Source organism: Labeo rohita, chromosome 23 (assembly GCF_022985175.1).
Source record: "Labeo rohita strain BAU-BD-2019 chromosome 23, IGBB_LRoh.1.0, whole genome shotgun sequence".
Taxonomy (NCBI): Eukaryota; Metazoa; Chordata; class Actinopteri; order Cypriniformes; family Cyprinidae; genus Labeo; species Labeo rohita.
The window spans coordinates 29,815,621-29,836,777 of NC_066891.1; the positions used below are offsets into that span (position 1 = coordinate 29,815,621).

The 21,157-nt window shown below is 35.8% G+C and overlaps 1 protein-coding gene across 4 annotated transcripts; it reads left to right on the forward strand.

Annotated features, from left to right (window-relative positions):
• The first annotated feature begins 920 nt into the window (after positions 1-920).
• LOC127155084 (glutathione hydrolase 7) lies at positions 921-20,199 on the forward strand. 4 transcript variants are annotated; one of them, XM_051097057.1, is made up of 17 exons: positions 1,318-1,488; positions 1,637-1,707; positions 3,748-3,944; positions 4,023-4,249; positions 4,344-4,495; positions 6,887-7,001; positions 7,162-7,229; positions 7,776-7,849; positions 8,082-8,275; positions 11,220-11,307; positions 12,417-12,544; positions 14,026-14,114; positions 14,211-14,363; positions 14,637-14,754; positions 16,838-16,975; positions 17,063-17,162; positions 18,412-20,199. In XM_051097057.1, exons 3-17 carry the CDS (start codon positions 3,755-3,757, stop codon positions 18,579-18,581), a joined length of 2,004 nt encoding a protein of 667 aa, XP_050953014.1. In that variant the 5' UTR covers positions 1,318-1,488; positions 1,637-1,707; positions 3,748-3,754; the 3' UTR covers positions 18,582-20,199. The 4 variants fall into 4 exon arrangements, with proteins under 4 accessions (XP_050953013.1, XP_050953014.1, XP_050953011.1 ...); XM_051097056.1 differs by lacking the exons at positions 1,318-1,488; positions 1,637-1,707 and adding an exon at positions 921-1,065; XM_051097054.1 differs by having other exon boundaries at positions 1,318-1,707.
• Positions 20,200-21,157: the final 958 nt, after the last annotated feature.

The window sequence follows — 21,157 nt, forward strand, 5'->3', positions numbered from 1 at the left end:
AATTAGATGAATTAATCGAAAAATCATGTAATTAATTAGATTAAAAATTTTTATCGACTGACAGTCCTAGTTTTTATATGTGTACAACTGATCAGAACTGTGCTAGCTAACCATGTGCTGATTAGCATCGTTTAGCTTAATATTGTCACTACCAAAAGAGTCACGTCTGAAACATTTGGTGGAGTTTTGGCAGTGACATCTTTGTTTATTTGGGTGTTTTTCATTAAAATTTTCACTACTCTAACAGTCATGACCGAAACATGTCAGAATGCACAGTTTTTTTTTGTGTGTGTTTTAGTATGTGATTTGAAGTTCTGCAATGTGATGTGGTCGCTACTAAAACATTACTGTCAATTCCGAAAATGTGCCGTCACAACTAAAACATGGGATGTTTTGTCAAAAATAAGGTATATTGAGTTATCAACTATGATGTTATGATAGTGTTTGGTTCAATGTATATTCAAAGTAATGAATCCTAAACTTTAAAATCAGTATGATCAACTTTTTGCCTTTTACAAAGAAAAATTGGATTCAAAATACAACAAATCTCATAAATCACACTTGAAATATTGTTGAAATTGTGATTTACCTCTGAAAACATTTTAATTATATATATATATATATATATATATATATATATATATATATATATATATATATGTGTGTGTGTGTGTATATATATATATATATATATACAAGGATGATGCAAGAAAAATCTTAACAGATCAGTATAACCCTTCTTATTTAATGATGTGTTTTTGTAGTGACAAATAGTACTGTTTTGTTTATGCAGCTACATAAAAATAAGGGTTAGCTACAGTGTAAACTTAATAATTACACAGACACTGTCCGTATTCCTGAGAAACCTAAGTGTGTTTGATGTATTTAATTACACGCACACACACACAAACACCTTCTCCAGAGAGCTGAGGAACCTGCTCAGCAGGATCCGCTTCTCTTCACTCTGAGCGACGCATGCGCAGTGTTTGATTCATTTCAAGAAATGAATGTATTACTTCACCTGGACTAATATGTGTCAAAGGAACTGAACATTGCATTGCACATGTAAGTATGATGAAAACGCTGGATTCAAAACATTTGTGTTACTGTTTACATGCTGGTCTAAACAAAAGCTCCAGACGCGCGTCTTTGGGCGTTGCGTCGCGTTTTTAAAACGGCGTGTAAGCTAAAAATACAAATACTACATAGTAATAATAAATACATAAACAAATAAAACATCTCAAGAGCATTGTATGACCCTTGTGCCGTCTTGCTATTTAAAACGTAAGACGCGTCGTGTGTGAACGCCCGCGCACCTGCGTCTTTAACATTGCGTTGATGATGTCAGCTGATCCTTCAGGTTTTCTGCTCGGTGTCCGTGTAAACACACCGAATGTGTACATCAGCGGCTGTAGAGTTCACAGCACACGGCTCTGATCTGCGGATCACGGATGTAAATACAGTGGATGGAAATTAATCGATGACGCGGTGAGCGGCTGTTTAACGCGCATCTGCGTTGCGTGCGCTGGCTTATTTTAATTGTGTGCTTTACAAATAACGCGTGTATATACACCGCATCCGTGCAGTCGACACTGATTATTTTGCGGATTTTCGGTGGTGATCTGTAACACTACAGATATATTTGTGAGGGGAAACTCATCCATCCAGGAAGCGGCGGCTCTTCATAAGCGCATCCTGCTGTATATGGTATGACGAGGTGTTTTATTATGTCGTTTTACATAGATTGTCTTTTGTCTGTATCGCCTATAGGCCTGCAGCGATCCTGTAGATATTAGCTATAAACAAACATCCAGCAGGCCTTTACTGCTGTCAATAAATAAAAAATATGGAGGCCTGATTTACAATGTTACACTGGAAGTGATGTGATTGCAGATTGGTGTTGAATTCAGTTGAGGGTACAATGTCAATAGTCATCATAGTTATGGTAAAAGGAAAATTTTACGATTTTAGGTTAAAATAATGCCTTAGTGGAAATATATATTTTAGGTCTGACAGATTACTATTTTTTCACTAGCCTATTTTAATCAGCACTACTTTGTTTGAAATGGTCCTGTGATGGAAGATTTTTGAAAATGCATTGTATACCAATAAATCTGGTAATAAAAACTGTATGCCCAATAGTTATAAAAGGGGAAGCAAAATGCTGTGTTAAAATTGTGTGAGGTGGAGAATTGCGTGTCAGCTGCCCATAGACATGTATTTAAAGATGCAGTCAAAATAAGGCAAATAAAAGTGGCTAACAGGTCGATATACGAAATCCTGTATAACCCGGATCCTTCTTCTGGAGAAGTCACATTTACTATATGAGCCATTCTACAGAATTGGTGCAAAGTCAGAGTTGGAAACATCTTGGAATAAACAAAATATGCAAAAAGATTTTGCTTACATCTAGATTGTATTGTATTTTATTTTATTTTATTTTGCTATTTTATTAATTTTTTCAGAGGTAAATCAATAACAGTTACATTTTAACAATATTTCAAGTGTGATTCATGAGATTTGTTGTATTTTGAATCCAGTTTTTCTTTCTAAAATGCAAGTTGATCATACTGATTTCAAACTTAACTATTCATCAGTTTAAATGTACATTGAACCAAACACTATCATAGCATCCGAAACTTCCCATTTTTCGGTTGTGACTGATCATTTCAAAAACATACTAAACACACACACACACACTAACACACAGTGCATAACTGGATTAAAATGTAGTTTATTTCCCCCAAATAATAGGGGAATTACATCTTCCCTTTTGTCATTACCAAAACAATGACGACATGTTTCGGTAGTGGCAATTAATACAAAAAAAAAAAAAAAAAAAAAATTATATATATATATATATAATTATTTATTGATTTTTTTTATTTATTCATTTTTTTACTTTACTTTTTACCAAATGAAAAGGATATTTTTTAAAATAAACAGTGGAATAAAATGCACAAGTTATTACAATATCATTTTCATAAGGTGAATTGTGGGTTAGGGTTCGGGACAGCCACCTCCCAATTGAAAGTACCTACTAAATGATGATTTTATATATATTAAGCTTACTGATAATTTAAATATTGTAATTTTAAATATTGTAATTTAATTTGTAAATGCTTTTAAAATGTGTGTGTGTATATATATATATATATATATATATATATATATAATAATTTTTTTTTCTATTTATTATTATTATTATTATTATTATTATTATTTTTGGTTGGCTGGGGGACAGCAGTTTGCACCAGTTCTGTAGAATGGCTCGTATAGTGTGTTGTATAATAGTTTTTTTTAAATCAGCTTCACAATAAAACAACAGTGTTAATGCTGCAAAATTCATCAATTACAAAACAACTTCAGTTTAACTTGTAAAGCAGCTTTGTGGAAGCCAGTTTAGTGAATTAAATATTAAGTATGATCCTAAATACAGGTAAAAAAAATAATAATAAAATAAATAAATGTTACCTTGAAATGAACTACACCAAAGACAACTTCCATCAAGTTGACATCAAGCAACTTTAAAAAACAATTTTCACTGAAAGTTTGACATAGAATAGTTTGCAAGAGCACATTTATGAACACAGTGAGGCTAAGAAAGTGACTAGTGAGTAGATGAGAAAATACCTCGACCTTGCAGAACTTGATATGCTGTAGCTGATGATTGTGATATGAATTTCCAGCACAATGAATGCAGAATTGTGTTGAATTCAGGTCCTTTATATGTATTGGTGATTTCAGGTAAATCATGTACACTCCGGCAGCCGATACGGGAGTGACGGTGGTTGAGAAGGATGCGGCTCTGAGCAGTGCGTACTCACCTGTGGACTACATGAGCATCACCAGCTTCCCCAGACTACCAGAAGATGATGTTTCAGCCGACAACACGCTCAAATCACGTAAAGACGATGATAACTTTCTCAGTGAGCAGGACACAGGTAATGCGTTTGATCATAGTGCTGTCTGATGTAGTCTCCCACATAGTGGCCTAAATTCTGTCCTGTCTCTGTGTGTAGACCCTGATCTGTTTCTGAAGTCAGCCCGACTGCAGCGGTTGCCCTCCTCTGCCTCTGACTTGGCCAGTCAGGACGTGTCTCCACTAAGAGAGACCAGCAGAGACCCGCTGGCACAGGATTGTGCTTGTACACGTGATGGGCTGACCGTCATCATCACCGCCTGCCTGACCTTCGCCACGGGGGTCACCGTGGCCCTCATAATGCAGATCTACTTTGGAGACCCACAGGTGTGTTTTTACTGTTCTGTCTGATCACACTAGATAAAATATTTGAAAGAATTCCAATAGAATTATTCCTTATTTTAGTGTGTTCTGTCCTCAGGTGTATAATCAGGCCGCGGTGGTGACGGATGTGGCCCGCTGCACGTCTCTGGGCTTTGACGTTCTGGGCAAACAAGGGTCCAGCGTTGATGCCGCTATTGCCGCTTCACTCTGCTTGGGCATCATCCATCCCCACACCTCGGGCATTGGCGGGTACGAGCGCTAGTTCAGTGTTTAACAGGAGTCTTTGTTTACATTTGGTTTTCAACCACTGAAAATGGGTAATATTCAATAATCTGGACCTCACTGAGATCCCCATATCTCTAGGACTGAACGATGTAGGGCCTTGAAAAGAAAAGTTTATTAAGAACTAGAAGCTAAAATCATATTGGAATATCTTTAATACTTCTTGAGTTATAGGCACGCAAACTTTGGAAAAAGAATATTTATGACACTCAGACAGGTATGTTCAATGCAGTGTTTTGAGAGAAGGAAATGAGATACATCTCTGAACAGTGTTGACATTCCTCTTTAAAAGAAAAGAAGTCTCATATTTTTGCAAACTGACCCACATTTGGTTTTTGACCACTTAAAATGTCTACTCCTGGAGCCATATTGAAGCTCCAGTATCTCTGAAACTGAACCATGTAGGGCCTTAAAAATAAAGGTGCCAAAAGGAAAGTTTGTTAAGACCCAATATCTAAAAGTGTATTAAGATATCTTTAATACTTTTTGAGCTACAGGCCTTCAGTGTTAGTAGTGATTGTGCCAGATGTACCCTAGCAGTAGATACTTTCTTCGATCTATAACTATGCTTCACATTTTGTAATGATAAAAAAGAAAAATAAATTCTAATACTTAATCCAGCTGAGGTAAATTTTGGTTTATTGATGTGAATTCATTGTTTGACAAAAGCAACCACACTTGCATGTTTAAACTCTTGGTAGCTTGAGAAGCTGTTAAAATGAACAAACAAAATCCCTTCTTCCGAATATCCCTGAAACTGATTCAAACATAGAATCTTATGAATAGACTACAAAAAGCAAGGTAATGTGCCTCAGCTTGACCATTTCAGTGCATTTTAGCACTTAGACAGGTATGTTCTATGCAGTTGTTTTGATGGAAGGAAACAAGATACAATTCTAATTTCAACATTATTTCTTCTTCAGACATTGTTCTTTACATGTATGTATCACATGTATGTATACAAAGTGACCAACATTTGGTTTTCAACCCCTAAAAATGGGTAAAAATCAACAATCACCACATAGAGCCTCATTGAGATCCCCACATCTCTAAGACTAAATGATGTAGGGCCTTGAAAATGTAAGATCCCAAAAGAAAAGTTCATTATGAACTTGAATCTAAAATCATATTGTGATATCTTTAATACTTCTTGAGTTATAGGCATGCAAACTTTGGAAAAAGAACATTTATGGCACTCAGACTGGTATGTTCAATGCAATGTTTTGACAGAAGGAAACAATATCCATCTCTAGTTTAAAGAGTATTTGTTCTTCAGACATTCCTCTTTAAAAGAAAAGAAGCCTCATATTTTTGCAGACTGACTCACATTTGGTTGTGCACTATTGAAAATGTGTAGAATTTAATGTTTTCCCCCTGTAGAAAAATTTAAACTCCAGTTTTCTGGAACTGAACCATACAACACCTTAAAAATGAAGATGCCAAAAGGAAAGTTTGTTAAGACCCAAAGTCTGAAAGGGCATTAGTTAAAAACTTTCATGCAAACTTTGGAGAAAAACTTGAAAAGTGCTGTTTCCCCATTTTTGAATGGTCACCATTGGCACATAATGCAACAAAGATTGATAAAGTCAACAAATTTTACTAACAGACCTACCAATCTCTGTGTAAAAATAACATGATGCTGCCATCTTTCTGAAGTCATTTTTTACACCTCTGTAATTTGACTCCATGATAATACTTAATACTTAATACTTAATATTTAATTTATTATTTTGGCTTTCATCACTATACCATCTATCCTCAGAAAAAAAAAATATTAGCAAAACCAAAAAAAAAAAAAAAAAAAATATTTGGGGAATGTTTTGTGTGGGTGTGTGTAGTGTATATATATTTTTAAATATCTCTGTGAGTATTTGCCAAGTGCACAAGGTCTCCTTTATGTATCATTTCTTAAATGTTTTATTTAAGTCTGTTTAAAACTGTCTGTTTATTTTATGCTAATTTACCATTTTTACAAAAAAAAACCCACATTGTTCTCATACTGTACATTGCTGCAGCACCTCTTAACTGCTGTAAAATATTGTGAGTGTTTGTGTAGAGTAAAACTTGCTCACAATTTAACGTGAAACAGTGTCTATGTACAATGTCCATTTTTGGTGTAATTGTTTAAATCTGTCATTTTAAATGTCTGGCCAGAAATCTCTGTTAAAGATTTTTTTTTAAAACATCCCCTTCCATCCTTTTTCACTCATAACTGGAACAGTCATGGAAATTCACTGGTGAAAAATTCTAGGAATCTTGTACAAAGTTTTGTAGGAAGGCACACGTGCAGGGATGGAGAAATTGATTTTGTGGCTGATGAATCAGAAACAGTAAGTGACTGTCTTGTGCTCTTTCCAGTGGTGGCGTGATGCTCGTCCATGACATCCGCAGGAATGAGAGCCGGGTCATTGACTTCCGTGAGACGGCACCCTCTGGAATTCATGAGGACATGATGTTACGTGTTAATCAAAGGGTAAATGTTTATTTTCATCTGCTTTCATCTTGTATTTAAGTGCATCATATGATGATATTTAAAATCCGAAGCGAATTAATAAGTGCAGGTGTCTTCACAAGCACAATATCTGCACTGTGCTTGCTGTAGAGTAACGTGCGTCTTTGTTTCTGTCTGTTAGTCAGGTCTGTTAGTGGCTGTTCCCGGCATGATCAGTGGATTGCATCAAGCTCATCAGCTCTATGGAAGGTACAGTTCAAGACACAGCTGTGTAGTCCCAGTAAGTTTAGACTGACAGCAGAAGGTCTGGGAAACTTGTCCGCTTTGAATAGCCAAGGACTGCCCAGGAGGCCATATGACGGACAAGTAAAGCAACCAATCATGCTTCATATTGTGTTTAAGGGCATGATAATGTCCCCACAATTCCCCTCATTTTGACTGGGTAGGATAGAATTTTTTTCTCAGAAAATGCAGGTTAATGTTATTGCATTGGACTAAATGCACCGACTTTGCGTACACAAGGTATGATAAAAGAAAAAAAATATTTTTGAGTGAACTTTTTTTTTCACACAAAGGTGCATAATCTCAGTGAGACCTACTGTGCTAATCTGATAAAAGGATTTAATACAGTATTTCATTGTAGCATAATGGGAGATTTACAAGCAGTTTAAAAGGCTGGTAATTTTTAACGAGGAACACCAAATTAGACACAGGATTTTCAACACGGCACAAGTGTTAATGATGGATGGTGTATGTAAAACTAGCTTTACATTGTAGCTTTTCTGGTTCGTCTAGAATGGCGTGGAAAGACGTCATCACTATGGCAGCAGATGTGGCGAGGACTGGATTCAATGTGACGCATGAGCTGGGTGAGCGTTCATCACGTGTGTCTTTTACACTTCCATAGAAAATGTCTGGAAAAAATAAGAAGCTTTGTGACTTCAGCTGAAAAGAAATTCTGTTTCAGAGGTTACTGCATGTTGATTATCAGCTGATGAATCATGCACTATAAGACAGGAAGGAATGTGTAGTAAGAAAGTACATGTCTTTTTTTTGTTAAATTTTAAGTAGTTTGGTATTAACTCGCATCATCTTTCACAGCTGATGCATTGTCTGAAGTGAAGGAGCAGAATGTGTCGAAAGCATTCAGAGATTTGTTCCTGCCAAACGGTCAGGCTCCACTCGCGGGACTCTTCGCTAAACGCCTGGATTTAGCTGCTATTTTGGACAAGATTGCAGCCAATGGGATCTCAGAGTTCTACAATGGGAATCTGACTCAGGAAATGACATCAGCGGTACATCGCCAGTGTTATTTTAATAATATTATTATATTATTATAGTGTTTATTAATCATTTTAATTTGCTATTTTCAGTTTTCATTTTAGTTTTAGTTTAATTTCATGTGCTTTTATTTTATTTCTTTATTGTTTAACATTTCAAGTTTAATTTTAATTTCACTTTTCTTTGATTTCAGTTTGGTCATTTTAGTACTTCAGCTTAAACTTTTATTAAGGCAGAAGTCCACTTCCAGAACAACAATTTACAGATAATTTACTCACCCACTTGTTGTCCAAGATGTTTATGTCTTTCTGTCTTCAGTCGTGAAGAAATTATGGTTTTTGAGGAAAACATTTCAGGATTTTTCTCCATATAATGGACTTCATTGGTGTCCCAAATTTGAACTTCCAAAATACAGTTTAAATGCGGCTTCAAAGGCTCTAAATGATCCCAGGCGAGGAAGAAGGGTCTTTTCTAGAGAAAACAATCAGTCTTTTTTTGGTAAAATAAACTCTACGTACTATTGAATCACGTCGAAAGGTCATGTGGAACTACAGACCCAGTGTTTACAAAGCGAATGCGCAAAGACTAAGAAAGTGCAAGTAAGTCAAATGCTGTTTACAAACAAAAAGGTACAACGATGTTGGACGATTCTGAAGTTGTAGGACAAAATGAGATGGAGTTTTTCAACATACTCTACCTTTCTGAGCCGGAGTACACAGACGATGAACTTAGACATGATTCGTAGCATCGTGGACACACATCCCAGAGCCTGTGCTACACGAGTTTTTGTGCTTAAAAAGTATACACATTTTTATTTTTGAAAAAAATGACAGATTGTTTCGCTAGATAAGACACTTCTTCCTCAGGTGGGATCATTTAGAGCTCTTTGAAGCTGTGCTTAAACTACATTTTGGCAGTTCAAAATCGGGGCACCAATGATTATACGGAGAAAAATCCTGAAATGTTTTCCTCAAAAAAAATACTTTCTTCTCGACTGAAGACAGAAAGACATGAACAACTTGGATGACAAGGGCGTGAGTAAATTATTTGTAAATTGTTGTTCTGGAAGTGAACTTCTCCTTTAACTTTGTTTCAATTACAAGGTTTCTGCAGGTTGTATGAGGGTTGAAAAAATCGAAGGGAAAACAATACAGCAATATATTCTCTACATATACTTTGAGTTTTACTTTCACTTTCTTAGCAGCAATTCAATGTCTAGCAATTGTTTGTTTTTAGTTAATTTGAGTTTTCCCTCTTTACTTCACTTTCCTTCGGTTTTAAGTAGCTTGTAAAAGCGTTGTGCACATTTTACTTTCATTTTTAAAGGGGTCATCGGATGCCCATTTTCCACAAGTTGATATGATTCTTTAGGGTCTTAATGAAAAGTCTATAATATACTTTGGTTAAAAATTCTTGATGGTAGTGTAAAACAACACCCTTTTTACCTTGTCAAAATCAGCTCTGCAAAAATCATCTCATCCTGGTCGAGGCTTCTTTAAATGCAAATGAGCTCTGCTCGCCCCGCCCCTCTCTTCTCTCTGTGGAGAGACGAGCCTGTTTACTTTAGTCGCGTTTAGCCGCTAAACTTGCTAACTAGCACATTATTAGAAAAAGCGATTGCAAAGTCGCTCAATTGGAGATATTCTTGTCTAATTTACATCCCTGCTCCGGCATCAAAACAAAGAGGGCGGACTGTGACAGCTGATCTGAGGTAAAACACTCATGTCAATCAACTATCGTGGGAGCGGCGTCTGTGGGTGTGACGCCACAATGACAGGCATCTGAGAATGACTCGATTTGAAAAAGTGGATATTATTTTTACAGATTAATTAAAAACCACTGCATGGATTTTTATCATTATAGGGTAGATTTGTACATACACTGACAACACACATTAATGTTCAAACAGCATGTAAAAGTGAACTTTGCATCCGATGACCCCTTTAAATTAACATAACAAACTTTTATTAAAAAAAAAAATAAAAGTACACCATGTTATATGCCTAATATAAAATAATAACTTACACAAAGTTTAAATAGGCATATAAAACTTAAAATCAGCAAACACTGTGTAAACAAATAAAAAAGAAATGTAGAACAAATAAGAGCAAACCTAATAAGAAAGCTTGGAAGCATGACATACACCTTGATATAATATATATACATATATATATATATATATATATATATATATAAAATTACACAGTTAAATAAATAAAAATCAGCAAACAGTGTGGAACCAAATAAATATGAAACTTTAACTATCACCAGAAGTCAACAGGCTTTTCAAAATATTTTTAAAACAGGCGCTTTTGCATTTCGTTTTGAAACTCTTCTGCCATAGTCTTGTGTTCCTCACCTCTCTCTTCTTGTCAGTCAGCTCGACTCTCTTCACGTGATAAATCAAATGTGATGTGACTGTGGTTCAGCACACTGCATTGAGCAGCCGTGTTCAGTTTTAGTTGTATTGTCTGTTCTCAGACTGAACTCAATGATTTTTATTGCTACAAAAAAATCAAAATGACAAAAAGTTCTTCTTCGGGTGACTGACAGATGAAGCAGCACATACTGCCATCTACCGCATGTTGTTTAATGAATATTGAGCGACCTAAAACATGGAGCACAGAAATTATGCTTTCACTTCACTTTAAAATGAAATGCATGAGGAAACAATCCCTCACAAAAATTAATGCCATGATCATATGAATTTTAGACTTTTAAGTCTTTTCAAAGCCTTAATTAATGGAAAAGCAATTTAAAGTTTTTTAAAACATGTGGAAACCCTGAATTAATAAAAACAAATTTTAATAGATTTAGAGGGTTTTTTTTAATAACATCAGATCATTAAAATCTGTCAAACATTGGCTTTTGTAGCTATTTTCTTTCGTACTACCAATAACTGATAGTTTAATAACAGAACATGTTATAATATTCATATTATTGTGTTTTTGTGACCAGGTTCAAGCTAAAGGAGGAGTGCTGACAGAGGATGACTTCAAAAACTACACCACTGTCATACAGAAGCCACTGCAAAGTATTTACCAGGGTAAACACACATCACTTTTTACCAGTCAGCTCTAAAACAAACTCTGGATGTGTAGAAAAATGCAGTAGTTTGGGTGAAGTAGTCTATTGACCTTCAAAGCTGTGACGCATAAAAACCAAACAGTTGAGCAATAAAACCCTTCTGCTTCACCCTATATCAATTTCATAATAGTGCATAATTACTGTTGGTATCTGACTTCTCCAAACTGAGCAGACAAGAACTGCAGGTGGAAATTTGACTATGCGGCAATTCAGCTGAATTTTATTAAGTACACATTCGTCATGCTTAGGTAAAGATGTTTGTTTAGAAATGGACTGAGTAAAAGTTAAAGTAGCTAAAGTAGTGCTAATGTATTAAAATAACAGATATTTTATGTACTTAAGTACATGCTTAAATAATGGTCCACAGATCCATCTGTGCAGATGGTGTCCTTTTCTGTGGGACTATACAAATTTAATTTTCTTCAAAATGCAGTGTATCATAAGTCAACATAAATATTTACTTCTGTTCAGAGTATTTATGCCTTGTTTCTCTAAACTTCTGCTGTGCAGTTGGACTGATGACACATGAATTATGATAAAGATATACTTTTCCCTTGTAAATTATTAAGGGTGTTGGATGAAATGCAGATGGTCAAATGATAATCATAAAGCGGGCACTTCCTTTCCTGACTTCTCATTGGATGATCTGTGTTTGAAGCCGTTGTGAAAAAGCACACCTGTGACCACACATTATATATTAATGCGCCAAGCTCCTGTCCTGCCTGGCAAGCCTAAACAAACTGAACATTTGTTGAAAATGATTTATTTATTTTTATTTTCAAGTAGGTTAAGTGGTTTATTTCAGTATATTAAGTGGTTGAAGAACACCTTTTCTCTGTGGTACAGTCACTATAATGGTCTCTCGTGACTTATCGCTTTATGGAAACATCATTAGCTAAATTGAAACTAGGCTGCTGCTGCATGGGTTAATGTAACAATTAGGATTTTGTTTTGGAAAATCTTTTCTTCAAGCCATCGATTGCTCGGTTAAAGTTCAACATCTCCTGTAGTGATGAGCACCTGAGCAGTATTTTAACTGAAAGGTTCAATAATATTTTGCACCGACAGGCTACCAGGTGTTTGTTCCTCCTCCGCCCCACGCGGGAGCCGCCCTGCTGTCCGCTCTCAACATCCTGGAGGGATTTAACATCACAAACCAGGTGTCCAGGAGCAACATTTACCACTGGATAGCTGAGGTACTGCAGTATTGTAACCAGCATAACACACTTCACATTTCCATTCATTTATGACTTTAAGGAGAGACACTGCAGGTAAAAACACTGCACCTGTCAAGTTTGAGATTTTGGGCTTTTTGGTTTTTCATAAAGTGTTTTTTCAGACTAGTGTAAACAAAACATTTAAAAGAAACTGCTGAAGGAGAAGTCTTCCTTGCTAATGTACTCACCCCCTTGTCATCCAAGATGTTAATGTCTTTCTTTCTTCAGTCGTAAAGAAATTGTTTTCTGAGGAAAATATTTCAGGATTTTTCTCCATATAATGGACTGATATGGTGCCTCGATCTCATATGCGGTTGTAAATGATCCCAGCCGAGGAAGAAGGGTCCTATCTAGCGAAACGATTGGTTATTTTCATTAAAAATAATAAAATTTAAATACTTTTTAATCTCAAACGCTCGTCTTGCCTTTCTCTCCCTGAACTCTGTGTATTCTGGCTCAAGTCAGTTAGGGTATGTTGAAAAACTACAATCGTATTTTCTCCCTAAACTTCAAAAATCATTGTCCAAACATAATTTCTTTACGACTGAAGAAAGAAAGACATGAACATCTTGGATGACAAGGGGGTGAGTACATTATCTGTAACTTGTTGTTCTGAAAGTGGACTACTCCTTCAAGTGTTTATTTTATAGCATCGTATCTATTTGTGTCAATGGATTTCAGTTACAATACATTTTTTTTAAAGGCTGTTTTCCCAAAATTAGCTTTTTCTTCTATGCTGAGCCATAAATCTCCACTTCAGTAACATTTACACACACCAAACTTTACATTTTTATTCCTGTCTATATCCTGAAGCTTTTTTCAGAGGGATTTGTTCAGATATAATTTGCTTGATTATATACAACATTTTATTCCCCTCGAAAAATGTGAAAATATTGTTTTCTGAATTGTGGAGTGACAAAATGAGATACCCAAAATACCCTGTATAAAAACATTTGACTCTAATATGTCCAAAAAATTTAATAATTTTGAAACTGGCTTCATGCAGTGTCTAGATTTATGTTCTAGAAATGTATGCAAATTAGCGCATATTTTATAAAATAATACATCATTTGCATATTTAAACCTAACATTTTAGAAAACGTGTAATACAAAAAATGTTTGAATTATAAATGTAATCAATCAACAGGGCAAGTAAGGTGATAACCAATTTTTTTATTTTTTATTTTTTTACCCTATTCACCTGCAGTGTCTCGCCTTAAAGTACAATATGTATTTATGGATAATAGTATTTGTATCTAATAATCAGATTTCTAAATGAAAATGAGAAATGCTGCCTTGCCAGCTAGCTAAAATAAATAAAGCTAAATTAATAAGTTTATTTATTTATTTATTTTAATGTATTTTATTTCAAGTTAACTTTTTTTTGATAACCCTGATGCACAACAGCACACTTCCTCATGCACAAATATTCCTGTTCGTTTTATTTCTTCCACATATAGTCTCTGAAGATTGCTTTGTCTCAAGCCAGTGGACTGGGAGACACCATGTTCGATTCATCGGTTTCTGAGTTGGTGACGCAGATGCTTAGGTGATTATTCGATTAACAGTTTATTTCAACAGCAGTGATCAGATTGTTTATAGTGTGTTTCTGAACTGCTTCTATAACTTTCGCTGGCTCTGACAGTAAAAGCCAAGCTGCTGCGTTCCGGCAGAAGATCAGTGATTCACAGGCGTCAGCGGCTGAGCACTACACCCCGTCATACGAGCTGCAGGAGGGCGCTGTGGCCAGCCAGCTCATGATCATGGGCACCGATGACTTGATTGTGTCTGTTATGAGGTGAGTTACATTAGCGGGCCGTAATAGTTTTTGTATATATGTAAACCCCAATATTAGGGGTGTCCAGTGCTGCTCATGGGGACCCACTGTCCTGCAGAGTTTAGCTCCAACACCAATCAATCACAATCAATCCTGGTAATCGGGGACTCACTCGGAACATCCATACAGGTGTGCTGAAGGAAGTGGCCCTCCAGGAGCAGGATTGGACACTTCTGCCCTTGCTAAATACATTTTTGATTGCATTGAGTTAATTAATGCTTACTCTGTTCTTAGCTCACTAAACCGTCCATTTGGAAGCCGCATCGTGACGCCCTCTGGGATTCTCCTGAACAGTCAGATGCTGGACTTCTCTTGGCCCAATAAAACCCACGGCTCAGCTGCTTTTAATCTGGTAAGCCTAGATGCCTACACATTCCCTTTCTCTGAAACTCTCTCACAAAGGCGTGTCAGCAAAACCCCAATGTGCAAAATGAAGCAACAGTTATTGCAACGAGAAAGTATAATTTCACTCAGAAAATACTGGGAGTGGCATTTTACTGTTTTTCCCTGTAAATTACAGGATGACTTTGTGAAATGTCCCATTAGATCTTTTATAGCAGGGTGTGCAAACCTGTTCCTGGAGGGCCACTGTCCAACAGAGTTCATCTTCAACCCTAAGTGGTTGGCATTTACAGTTTATATTGCACAGTCAAAAAAAAAGAAAAGGCATGAACTGTTGGTCACTGTGGTGCACATAAGCCACACTTTAAGATTAGGTTTTATTCTGTTCAAAAAAACAAACAAAAAAAAGCAGCTTCATTGGGCATTCAGTGCCTTGCAAAAGTATTCATACCCCTTAATTTTTTCACATTTTTGTTCTGTTGCAGGCTTATGTTAAACTGCTTTAAATTACTTTTTTTCCCAACATCAATTTACACTCCATACACTATAATGACAAAGCAAAAAAAACAGATTTGGGACAACTTTTTTTAAATTTATTGAAAATAAAACGCATTGAAATAAGTACATTGTATACGTATTCATACCCTTAACTCAGTAATTAGTTGAAGCACCTTTACAGCCTCAAGTCTTTTTGAGTATGATGCAACAAGCTTTGCACATCTGCATTTGGCAGTTATCTGCCATTCTTCTCCTCACCTCTTCACCTCTCAAGCTCTGTCAGCTTGGATGGGGGTTGGCAGAAATTTTCAGGTTTTTCCAGAAATGTTTGATTGGGTTCAAGCCCAGGCTGTGGTTGGGCCACCCAAGGACATTCACAGAGTTGTCTATAAGCCTCTCCTGCTGTTTGTTTAGGATCATTGTTCTGTTGGAAGATGAACCTTCTGCCCAGTCTGAGGTTCTGAATGCTCTGGACTGGGTTTTCATTAAGGCTATCTCAGTATTTTGGTACATTTAGCGTTTTTTTCCTACTCTGAGTTCCTCAGTCCCTGCCGCTGAAAAACAGCCCTACAGCTTAAGGCTGCTACCAGCACACTTTACTTTTGGGTTGGTACTGTTCAGATGATGAGCAGTGCCTGGTTTCCTTCAAACATGATGCTTGGAATTGAGGTTCATCAGAACAGAGAGTCTTTTTCTAAGGGTCCTTTAAGTTCTTTTTTGCAAATTCCAAGTGTGTTTTCATGTGTCGTCTTTGAGAAGAGGATTGAGTCTTACCACACCACCATAAAGATTGGATTGGTGGAGTGTTGTTGTGATGTTTGTCCTTCTGTAGGTTTCTTCCATCTCCACATATGATCATGGAGCTCAACTAGAGTGACCATCAGCTTTTTGGTCACCACTCTAACCAGAGCCCTTCTCCATCAGTTGCTTAGTTTGGCCAGGAGGCCAGCTCGAGGAAGAGTCCTGGTTGTTCCAAGAGTCATCCATTAAGGGTAACAGGGTGTACATGCTTCTGTGAACCTTCAGTGCAGCAGATTTTTTTCTGAACTCTTCCCCTGATCTGTGGCTTGAATTTCACACAGTTTAACTCCACTCAAAGTGTAGTAACATCTAAAAGCAATGGGCGAAATTTTCAAGTGTCCCATATAAGGGTATGAATACTTATGCAATGGAATCATTTCAGTTTTTTATTTCTAATAATTTTGCAAAGTTGTTACAAACCTTTTTTGTGCTTTGCCATTATGGTGTATGGAGTGTAGATTAGTAAAAATTAGTAATTTAAAAAGTAATTTAAAGAAGTTTAACATAAAGCTGCAACATAAAATGTGGGGGGGAAAATTAAGGGGTATGAATACTTTTGCAAGGCACTCTATATAACACTGATACTTGCCACAAAAAATGAAATCTGAAAGCCGTAAAATAATAATACCTTTAAAAAAATGCACGGAACAGTCATAATAGTTATTACAAATCAAGTCTGGACACTCCTGAACTTACGGTTAATAAATTAGCAAGCTTTTACCATTCAAATATTTTTTTTTTTTTACAGTAAGTGATATGTGTCAGGATTGTAACATGTTGTTTGTTATCAACAGCGTAACACCGTTGAGCCGGGAAAGAGGCCAGCCTCCTTCTTGACGCCCATCGCGGTGAGGCCGTCCATAGGGCTGTGCGGCACCTACGTCGCACTGGGCTCTTCTAATGGCGACAGGGCGCTGAGCGGTATCACGCAGGTGAGCTGATGAACACTAGCACATTTAATTCAGTTACTAACATCAGTGTACATTAGCAGTGAGCTCACATTGTGGTGTTTTTTGCAGGTTTTGATTAATGTTTTGTCATCACGCAATAACATGAGTGACAGTGTGTCCTACGGCAGACTGCACCCTCTCATCCAAAACAACACCCTGCTGGTGGACTGTAAGTTATCTGCCATTTACTTTCATTTCCCCTGAATTTTATTTAAGAGTTAAGTTTTCTTTAATGTAGTGTATAGTGTGTTCTTTTTAAAATTTTTAATAATGCCCAAATGTGTTGTGACATGGTTTATGTTTCTGAAAGAAGTCTCTTTTGCTCACTAGCGCTGCATTTATTTGATCAAAATGATTACAATTTAAAATAGCTGTTTTTTGTGTGAATGTATTTTAAGGTGATTTATTCCCGTGATCAAAGCTGAATTTTCAGCATCTTTACCCCAGTAGAAAATCAGTCTAATATGCTGATTTGCTGCTCAAGAAACATTTCTGATGACTTTCAGTGATGAAAAGTGATTATGCAGTTTAATGCATCCTTTCTGAATAAAAATATTAATTTCTTTTGATTTAATTAAATTTAATGAATAATAATTTAAAAAGAAAAAAAACTTACTAACTCAAAACATTTGAGCATTTAGTGTATATGGTAAACACTGAACATTTAAGACAGGGAATTTGAAATGCTTTCTAGGAAAGGCAAATAATAAATAATCTCTCTCTTTTTTAATTAATACACAATCTGTAACATCAATCATAACCGTTCACCAGTGTTAGTAAAGAAATTCTAATAAAAAATGCATCAGAAATATATATTTTAATATATAGGATTTAATCAACAACTGCAGACATTTTTTTTTAATGCTTGAAATGAACAAAATAGCACAAATTAGGGTTTTAAATTTTATTTATACATGCACATTGCATTTTTTATTTATATATATAAATATATATATATATATATATATATATATATATATATATATTTGTTTATTTATTTATATTGACCTTAGCTTGTCAATTCAATCTCAATTTTCAATTTTACTTGACTAAACTTGACTATTTTGAAGTTTGCAGTGTTTGCAGCAATGTTATATACGCATAACATTGCTGCAAACACTGCAAACTCCATAACAGAGATTAAAACCAATGCTAATACAGTTTTGAATTGACAACCCTTAGGGTACATGCAAAATTCAGTAAATGTTAAGTGCAGTTTCTTAAAAAAAAAATGCATTCCTAGGGTGTCAAGCCCTGTTTTGTATCCTTTATGAGGAAAGTGTCATATGCGAGTCTTTAAATGACCGTTCAGAGCAAAACCCCCAAAGCATTTTTGATTTATGATGATCCCATGACTGTAGATGTGTGATTTTAAGGGTGGAATTACACTTTAACGCTCGTTTTTTTTCTCCGTCCAGCTAAATTTCTTGAGGCGGATGTGAAGTCTCTGACACAGAAGGGTCACGATGTGCGTAAGGTGGACATCATCTCATTGGTAGAAGGCACCCGGAGGACCAACGACCTGATTATCGGTGTGAAGGACCCGCGAAGCACTGACGCCTCCGCGCTGTCCATGTCCATGCCATAGATTCACACACACTCTGCTGTACACACACTGTGCACTAAATGGGGACGTGATGAGTTTTCAGAGTTCTGAGGACAGAGTTGATATCCAAAATAGAGGGACCATGTCCGGTAGATGGAAATGAGCTGCTCACTGCTACCCCGCCACAAACACAGAGAAAAATGCACACACATGAGGACAAATAAACGATTTTACCTAATGATTTCAAGAGCTCGTTAGTTCAAGAACTGGTGTGTTATCACACATGACCAGATAAATATGAATTGTACTCATTCTCAGGTCATCCAAAATGTAGATGAGTTTGTTTCTTTGTCAGATTTGGAGAAATTTAGCATTGCATCATTTGCTCACCAGTGGATCCTCTGCAGTGAATGGGTGCCATCAGAATGAGAGTCCAAACAGCTGATAAAAACATAACAATAATCCACAAGTAATCCAGTCCAGCTATTTTTGTCAATGTTTTGTAATGCAAAATTTCTCCAAATCTGTTCTGATGACGAAACAAACTCCTCTACATCTTGGATGGTCTGAGCTGTGAGCACATTTTTATTTTGAGGTGAGCTATTCTTCCAACATGGTATGTGTCAAAACAGTTGGACATACCTACTCATTATTTATTATTATTTTCACAATGTGGAATTATGGTAAAGTCATCAAAACTGTGAAATGACACAAAAGAAAGCGTGCAATTATGTATCGACCAGAAAATGTCAAACAAATCAAAATATTCGTGCTTAGTCAATCGCCAGCCTTCGTCTAGAATCCATTTGAGCCCTCTTCTCTCAAAAAAACCTCATGAGGTTCTTCTTGGGATGCTCAAATAAACAGTATTGAAGGCGTTTTGTGTGTGCTGAACGCCTGCTAGCTGCTTGTTCTTCACGCATAAGATCACAAGGGACAAATTCAGTCAAGTGTGTCCGAGCTTTTAACTTCTACTGTATATTTTATGACTTTTTCTTATCAGAATTAGTAGTTATTTGAGGATTGTGTCAGAAAAAAGGCCAGTGAAAGGGTTTTTTCATATCTTGCAAGACCTTGCAAGGTCTCTTGAAGTCTTCACAAAGAAGTATCTTTACAAATGTAAGTAAATGTTACTTGAAGTGAATGTTACACGAGTAAATGCTCCCGTTTACGAATGAATTTCATACTGATTATTGAGGGTGTGTTGGTAACAAAATGGTAATGGTCTTATTTTATTAGCCAATCAAAACATCCTTGAATCATTAAGCAAACTCTCTGAAATGAATGAAGCAGAGAGAATGTCCGTTGCAAAATATGAGGTAAATATGATGGATTTCCCTACAGTTATGTAATATGCTTTCAGATGTAGTTTAATATATGCCATAATTATTTCCTTTTACAGTTTTATTTTGAATTGTGGATGCCAATTTGTTGATGTATATAATTGTAATGCATAAACAGTGAAATACGTTTTAGTTCACGCACATTTTTCTGAGGGACAATCAGTTGATTATTTAAAAGTGAAGTGAGCTTTCTGTTAATGGACACAATTGTTAATTTCTGCCACAACTGAATATTATTGCACTGTAACAGCATTACTGTTGTGTTTAGTAGCTTTGCAATGACCGTGATCATGATGAAAAATAAATATTTGTATGTAGTGTTGTTTCTTTGCATTATTATCATTCAGCACGCAGTCAAATACACTTTGTTTTGTGATGCACATGTGCCTCCTATAATCTGTGCTTTATAAATGAGTTTATTTGCAAAAACAGATAACTCAGCTTTTTAAAATGTTCAAAAATTGTTTTTCATTACGTTTTCATTTTTATTGTGTTAGATGTATTTTTGAATTATTTTTACTTAATTAAAATAACCTAACTGCAGTTAGATTGAGAACAGGAATACATAATGAAAAAACATGATTTTTTTGGAGTTACCTGTTTTTGCAAATGAACTCCTCATATAATGCTCATGTAGGCATGAGACCACTGGAAAGACTATGGATATTTTATATGAGTGAAAATAAAGCATACTTAAAAAAAAAAAATAAAAAAAAAAGTTTCATTAAATAACAAATTGAGAAAACTACAGGAAACATAATTATACCAACCCCTAATATACCCATTGTATCATTAAAATTCAGACAATTCACAATTCAGAGATAATGTACTCACCCCCTTGGCATCAAAGATGTTCATGTCTTTCTTCAGTGGTAAAAAAAAAAAAAAAAAAAAAATGTTTTTTGAGGAAAACATTTCAGGATTTCTCTCCATATAATGGACTTCTATGGTGGCCGCGAGTTTGAACGTCCAAAATGTAGTTTAAATGCAGCTTTAAAGGGCTCTAAACGATCCCAGCCAAGGAAGAGTCTTATCTAGCAAAACGATCTGTCATTTTCTCAAAAAAGTTACAATTTATACACTTTTTACCTCAAATGCTCCTCTTGTCTTACTCTGCTTCTACTCTGTGTTTTCCGTTTATGAGAGTTAGGGTATGTCGAAAAACTCCCATCTCATTTTCTCCTCCAACTTCAAAATCGTCCTACATCGCAGAAGTACAGACCCAGTGTTTTAAAGTGAACGTGCAAAGAAGATCAAACACCATTTACAAAAAAA

Bases quoted from the DNA above. Each gene is read 5' to 3' on its own strand.
- LOC127155084 (XM_051097056.1), top strand. From the start codon at position 3,755: ATGTACACTCCGGCAGCCGATACGGGAGTGACGGTGGTTGAGAAGGAT. The intron at 7,230-7,775 runs GTACAGTTCAAG...TGGTTCGTCTAG, and splicing joins GCTCATCAGCTCTATGGAAG to AATGGCGTGGAAAGACGTCA. The intron at 14,755-16,837 runs GTAAGCCTAGAT...TGTTATCAACAG, and splicing joins GCTCAGCTGCTTTTAATCTG to CGTAACACCGTTGAGCCGGG.